General features: G+C 43.2%; 2 protein-coding genes across 2 annotated transcripts in view; one reads left to right on the top strand and one right to left on the bottom strand.

Moving 5' to 3' along the window:
- slc16a10 (solute carrier family 16 member 10) overlaps positions 1-7,629 on the bottom strand; it is a 426,623-nt gene that overhangs the window by 316,025 nt on the left and 102,969 nt on the right. The window lies entirely within an intron of this gene.
- The window catches only part of fynb (FYN proto-oncogene, Src family tyrosine kinase b), a 9,869-nt gene continuing 9,742 nt past the window's right edge, over positions 7,503-7,629 (top strand). The window contains exon 1 of the mRNA XM_062468054.1: positions 7,503-7,609. Within this exon, the coding sequence (XP_062324038.1) occupies positions 7,503-7,609 (107 nt within the window). The remainder of the gene's footprint in view (positions 7,610-7,629) is intronic.

Raw genomic sequence — 7,629 nt, forward strand, 5'->3', positions numbered from 1 at the left:
TACATTTACATTTAGTCATTTAGCAGACGCTCTTATCCAGTAAGTACAGGGACATTCCCCCCAGAGGCAAGTAGGGTGAAGTGCCTTGCCCAAGGACACAACGTCATTTGGCACGGCTGGGAATTGAACCAACAACCTTCTGATTAATAGCCCGACTCCCTAACCGCTCAGCCATCTGACCCAACATTATATTAGTTTCATGTCAGATGATTTTTACAGCACATTTGTTTTTTATGTATGGTTTTGAGTGCAATCAGTTTTTATTATGAATTCATAGATTTGTTTAACATACCATATTTACAATCTCCCAGTCAATGACTGGGATATTGTATCTATGCTGTGAGAAATAAATGTATCAACCTTAGCCATGTAATAAACTTTTGCCAACACGCATGTGTGTGTAAGAGTGTGCTGTCCTGTCATTTGAAATACAAATAGCAAGCCTGTTGCCAGCCAATAACAACCCAGCTGCCAGGGGTCAGATTCTCCACCTCTCATGAGGAATAACTGCAGCGTCTGTCTCAGAGTGGCTGTCATAAGCGCCCCGGGTGGCTGGCACAGGCGTGCATGGCTGGCAATGATTCACATCAGACAACAACTGGCATTTCAATTAGACTGCACCTCCGTGGACCCCTGAGAAAACAGCTGCACAAGCCCATCCCCCTGACCCCTGACCCCTGAGCGGGAGGGGCCAGACAGAGGGACAGTCTGGTGTTTTAATAGTTGTATTAATCTGTGGTCTGATGTTTAGTCAGAGCCCAGATATGTGGAGATGACATTTTTTTGGAGGAGAGGAGTGGAAATGAACCAGACAAACCCATGACATCACAGAGACTGCTCCACATGGTATTTCTGCTGTTTTGTTTGAGTGTAGCTGCAGTTATCTGGGTTTGAATTGGCTTGATAGCTGAGAGAGGAGAACAGAGAAGCCTAAACCAGAATAGATTAAAACAGAGCAGAGTAAAAAATAGTACAGTAGAGTATAGGAGAGTCCTCATCAAGTACTCATCAATGACGCAAACCTTTTTGGGGATTTTTTTTATTTCAAAAGATTTTTTGAAACCTTTGAAAACAAACCTTTTCAACAAGCGTTTTCAACCTTTTGAAACGTTTTTTTTTTTTAAGTAATAAAAAAAGTTACTAAAAAGTGTTTTTCTTTGAAGTTGTCAGAAATTTCTGAATAGTGAAGTAAAGTACTATTACTAGAAAAATCAACTTTATTACAGTAATTAAGTAGGCTATTTGTACTTTGTTACTTCCCATATCTGGTTAATATGCTGCACTTTACAGCTATTGTACAGCAGGTGGCGCTCCAAAGCAATTATCAGAATAAAATCAACGTACTGTATTGTTTTCCTCAATTATTTACTGTACGGCTTCATTATAGCAAATTATATTTTGTGTAAATAAATATTTAGTCAATGCATTTACACATGCAACTCTAGATCGGCTAAATTAAACCGGTTATTCTTTCTTCTTCTTTTTTCTATATTTACTCATCTATTTATCCTCATTATATGCTAGGTGTGTTTGAGATTTAGATGTATTCACTCCAAAATTGGATTCCACACTTTAAGACTACAAGACACAGCCCAGTGACACACCAACCCTGTTTACAATCTTTCGTCTCGCCCTCCTCACACAGTCTCCGTCTATTGGCTTGAAGTCCTGTCAATCTCCGCAAAAATCCCGTTATAGTTTCATTGTGGCCCTGCAAGGCTAACGCCATCACACAGCGGCTACAGCAAACTGGGCAGCAAGCAGATCGCACAGGCTACACTACGATATAGACAAAAACTAGAAGAAAAGACTATCATTTACAACGGCAATGGAATATAGACCTCCCGTTAATTAGACGCCTGAGACTGTGTAAGTTCCATTTTCCTACTTCATTGAGACTCTTATTAAGAAAGCAAACAAATTACTTTGATTTTAAATGACTACCTAGCGCATAAAACTGCATGCGGGTTCTTATATTTCCATTCGTCTGTTGGCTCTAGGGTCATTAGGTTTGTAATGACCCACATTTGAGTTTTCTAGTTTATATTCAGATTCGCTCATTTCTTTAACATGTATGAAGAGCATCACAGGGTGATATGATCGGTATATGGGCCAGTAGGCGAGTGAGAAATGTGTTGACTGTACATCCCAAATAAAACCTATAGACTCAGCACAGCATGGGAATCAGTAGTGAATTTGCTTACTTGGTTGCCTAATGTTGTCCCCACCAATATCAATCAGATGTATTCGATGAAGGGTACAATGTCACTTCGACTCGAGTTTGTGGTGGAATTGAGTACCAAGATAGCCGGTTACCAATTGTAAACATGTTTCCTGTAAGTTCATCTTCAGGCATGATTCATTCAGACTGGAATATAGGATTCTGTTGGACATACATTCCAAGGAGTCAGCTGTGCATGTGTTTTTTTTTGACTAACATAGTTCCTGCCAGATTTATGACTCATCCAGAAACTACACAGGAAATAATGGAATTATTAAAATGATATGGAGCTTTCATCAAAGTCTTCTTTTTCATTATAAATAAGTGAAAGGTTAACTGAAAAACCATTATTTAAATCCCTCTGTTGCGAAATTGCCTTCCACTTTCCTCTAATAATTGGGGTCTGTTGTATGGTTGACCCCAGCATCCCTCCAAATAATATTAGACTTAGTTTCTAAATCATCTCAACTGAAATGAAGTTTTGTCCTCTGTGGATGTGTTCAGTCCATAAAGTCTCCTGGCTCACCCATCACTGCATGTAATTAGTAGTGGCTGTGACATGCGTGATACATGTTTGAATATGCTCTTGATGTGTTCGTAAACACACACTTAATTTGTAAATCATAAATAGCTTTTGCACAAATGTGTCCTGAAAGTTATGTGTTCCGGTGGAAGTGGTAGAGACCTATAATACGGTCTTGTCTCTGTAGGGTGAGTTTCCTTTTCAAGATAAGTTCTGCACATCTTTGTAAAAAACTGAAATTCTGCTTACAGTACAACTTTAAGGACTTATTTACATCAGTTCATATGTCAGTTCTGAATAGTTTACTACTGTATTGTTTGTTTTGCAGCTGAAGATGTCTTCAGGCTGTTTGGGAGTCTTTGCAGGATGCACAAAAGTAATATTTTAAACCACAGCAAGCATCCTGATACTAAAAAATCAGCACCCTGCATTTAAAACAAAATGTGTTTTTCTTTTTCATTGAAAGTCATAAAAGACAAGCAGAATGTAGGCTTTTCTAAATGAACAGAAAATAAGTCCTCTATCTTCTCTCATTTGCAAGTTATAACTCCACATTTACATAAATAAAAAAATTCTTGTCCTTGTACAGTAGATCTGCACTCTTCTGAACCGCATACTGCTGCTTTCATAATGAACTTGAGCAGGCAGCCGATGAAAGCTCTCTTAACCCTGGCCAATTTAGATGAGGCATGCAAAGTCCTGTGTCAGTAATTTTGCCACTTGGCACCTGACCCCAGTGTGAAGCCAGTCTGCCTGTCCAGTACAGCATGTCAGTCCAGCAGCAGCCAGAGAGGTGCTCAACCCTCCTCTCTGTAGAGCAGAGCTGTCAAACAACCCTCCTCTTCCCCTCTGTTGTTTACCCTGAGACAGCTTGGCAGCCCGGTCTGCTCAACTGTCCACACACACACACACACACACACACAGATGAAAGGGCTATGAAGTAATCATCAAGTGTTCAGTATCACATCCTGTTGATGTGAGGTGGGCTTACATTGTTTAATTACTCTTGAACCATTGTTTGGTGGATTGTGTTTGTGTACAGTAGGTGATCAGTTTGAGGGGTTAGTGTTAGTCCCCACATGGTCTCTCTTCTCCCGCTGACGACAGCAGCGGCGTCATCGGGAGAGACCCATGACTTCTGCTGAGTCCAGTGCTGATGTCACAGGCCGCTGCCTGTCATGTGACTTGGCAGGCGCACGCATAGGGACTGTCAGCCACCTCTTGGCACCCAGCTGCACACAGACACACACACACACATGCTCACACACACACACACACACACACACACACACACATGCTCACACACACACACATGCTCACACACACACACGTCACCACAACAATTCTTCCCTTTGTGCCATCCATCTAATGAAGACACCAAACGTGTGCCTGTGTTGATAGTTTTGGTGCAGTTTGTGGTAGCTAACGTAGTAGCAGACTCACACAAGGTCCTCGTCACACATGAGTAAACGGTCTACCATGGGTGAATGCCTAGCATGGGGACGCCATTGTGGACAACTACTAACATGTGAGAGCCAGAGAGATCCTGTGATCCCCTCCAGTACCTTCATAGCAGTGCAGAGTATATTCCCAGAAACCACGTCACAAGACAGTCAGAGAGTGTCATTGTAGCATTGTGCACATTCCGACATCGTGCAAAAGTGTGATAGCAAGACATTCGTCTTTTGCACACATGCCACTCACTGTGCCGTTGTGTAATCGCAGAATGAAATGATACGTAAAACGGATATGCTTTTCTGAAACCTCGTCAAAACTGGGGTAGGCCCAGGCCTATAGAGAGATAATTTGGTATTGGGAATATTTTTTGAATAAATTAAATTAGCTGGAACTGTCATCTGGAACCGTGGCACCAAGTCCCTAGAGCCAGACAAATCACATTACACAGATGGCATCACACAGTCCCGGTTATGATCCCAGCACTCTCACCTGGGTGTCACCAGCAAGTCTGTGTTTGTGTTTTATCGACCTGTATGGTTTTAACTGCCACACCACATCAGTTAAAAGGTTATTCTGAATATGTCTAAGATCAAAATAGTTTGACAAATGAATTAAGTGACAGTACAGTGTGTATCCTCTGAGATGTTAGCCTATGTCTGACTCCAACAGGCACCAGTCTTTGGTCTTTGATACTTTTATCTACAATCTAAAATATCGATAAAGGGGTCACTGAAATGAGGGGTTAAATGAACAGGCAAGAACTGCCTGTTTCTGGTGAGACTCGTTCAGTTAGAGATTTAACAACTAGGCTTCCCCCAAATGTTTCACAAGGTTTTTCAATTTTTAAGCCCTCGCCTCCACATTTAATCTCTGCCGCTCTGCACCTTTCATCTTTAATACAACCCTGCATTCAAAGGTTTAATGCTGCCTTGATAGTCCTTCGATTTTGACAGGCAAGACTATATTTACATTTAGTCATTTAGCAGACGCTCTTATCCAGAGCGACTTACAGTAAGTACAGGGACATTCCCCCCCGAGGCAAGTAGGGTGAAGTGCCTTGCCCAAGGACACAACGTCATTTGGCACGGCCGGGAATCGAACTGGCAACCTTCTGATTACTAGCCCGCTTCCCTAACCGCTCAGACACCTGACTCCCTATTTAAGATTCTATAACTGAATCAATGGGCCTACAGGGCTTCTTCCAACCACAAACTCAAACGTTCAAACCACTGCACCCGTGGTAGAGCAGCAATGTGCTTAGGACAGGTTTCCACTATATTCGATTCTGCAGTCTGAACAACAAAACAGATATCTGTCACGTTGTTTGGAAGGAGCAGCACATTTGAGAGAACAGATAAACTAAGGAGGGTTTTTTTTGTGAAAAGTTAAGTATTGTTGATTATGTGTAACCAAAACAACTGTGAAATGTGGTATGATATTATAGTTAGGCCACAGTATGTTTTGCATGTTAGTTCACAATCCCCAAATTCCAAATTGAGTCATTTGTCGGGTTAAAGTACCATAAGAAGAATGTTTTTTATTAATGTAATTTATTAATGATATGTTGCTCTGCTTGTAGGTGCATTCATGTCAAGTGTTTTTTTGTTTTCAGAGCGAAACGAGCGGTAATGTTTATGACCCGCAGAGCTTTCATGCATATTAAATACCGTGGATTTTCTGTCAGTTTTCTATGTCATACATAAACATGTGTGTAACAAAGACAGTAGTTCTGTGTCAACAATAGCTCCCTGTGCTCCAAGCCACTGCTGTCACACGCGACACACTGTTCATCTGCATTGCAAAGAAGCTATTTCTTTGATGAATTTCTATGAATTTCATTGTGGACTTGTGCCGCTGACATTCCACACTCCCCTTCCAGCCCGTGTTCTCAGCAGCTCACGACGAGCAGTGAACCGTTCAAATCCCAGCAGCTGTGGAACTTTTCCCACCTCAACTGAAACACGCACGGTGGATGTCTTGATAGACAGAGCAGGTACCAGTCAGGGTGGGCTCTGAGGGGGGGGGGGCATGGAGGGTGGATGCCCCCCACATGAACCCCCCCCCCCCCCCCCCCAATTATTTTATCTATACGTTTCTATAAGAGAGCCATATACAAAAAGGCCCCTTATGGAAACCAAATGCCCCCCCCCCCCCATCCGATTCATTCTGGAGCCGAGCCTGGCACAAGCCCAAAGCAGCCCAGGTTGTGAGCTAGCCAGCTGACAGTGTACAGTGTCCCTCCTGAGTGCTGTGTCCCAGCCCTCTCCCTCGGCTCTGCTGCTGTCGGGCTCTGCAGTGCTGATGCAGCTGCTGGAGGCTGACAAAGGAGACGATTGAGGAGTCAGGTGGCTGAGCGGTGAGGGAGTCGGGCTAGTAATCAGAAGGTTGCCAGTTCGATTCCCAGCCGTGCCAAATGACGTTGTGTCCTTGGGCAAGGTACTTCACCCTACTTGCTTCGGGGGGAATGTCCCTGTACTTACTGTAAGTCGCTCTGGATAAGAGCGTCTGCTAAATGACTAAATGTAAACGTAAATGATTGCTCATGCTGGCATGGGCCCTGCTCCTGGCTGGCACGTCAAGTCTCTGGCCCTCTGTGTGCCTCATTACAGAGCAGCCGTGCAGGACTCTTATGTGTCAAAGGGGCCTTAAACCATTGCTGATGTTAATTTCCCTCTTTCTAATCACCGGGCTGAGTGGCAGAGAAGCTGTGTGTCAGCAGGCTGGGAACGAACTGTTCTTCACTGTCAGCAAATCTGAGGTTCTTGTTATGTTCTCACTTGGGTTTTCCTGTGAGAATGTTTTTGGTCTTTTCTAATCCACTCTCAATCAGTCAGTCAGTCAGTCAGTCAGCCTCTGTGAAGGATGTCTTCTTATTTTAAACTTCAGAGGGTAAAGAAGATGTAGGCTACTGTATGTGACAATTTAATTAATTCAAAATTGAAACGAGTGCAGCTTGTGTCATTTGGACCACAAACCTCATGCAGATGGATTGACAGTAAATGCACCAATACACCACCACATAAACCTAAATATAGGTTAGGTTACAGTCTCACCGGAAGTTATTTATGACTAAAAAAAGTTGCCAGTTGTTGCTAGATAAGACTTTTTGTCGCTAGTGAAGGTGAAAATTCGCTAAATCTAGTGACAAAGTCACTAAATTAGCAAGTCTGTGCTGCCATTATTGAAATGGTAGAGTTCCATATTTCCTCAGAGGGTAGCTGTGGTATGACCTCACCATGGCTGAGGGTACGCGTTTCCTTGTCCGGTCTGAGTTAAGTGTGTAAAGCTTGAGTGAAGGCTATGGGGGGCCGTACCAGACCACAGTGTTACCCGCATCCCCAGCAGCCAGCCAGTGTGCGGAGAGCCATCTATGCAGTGTACCAGGCCGTCTTCGTGCAGCCAGGCCAGTGGGCCAGACATTTGGCAC

This window comes from Osmerus eperlanus, chromosome 8 (genome assembly GCF_963692335.1).
Source record: "Osmerus eperlanus chromosome 8, fOsmEpe2.1, whole genome shotgun sequence".
Classification (NCBI taxonomy): domain Eukaryota; kingdom Metazoa; phylum Chordata; class Actinopteri; order Osmeriformes; family Osmeridae; genus Osmerus; species Osmerus eperlanus.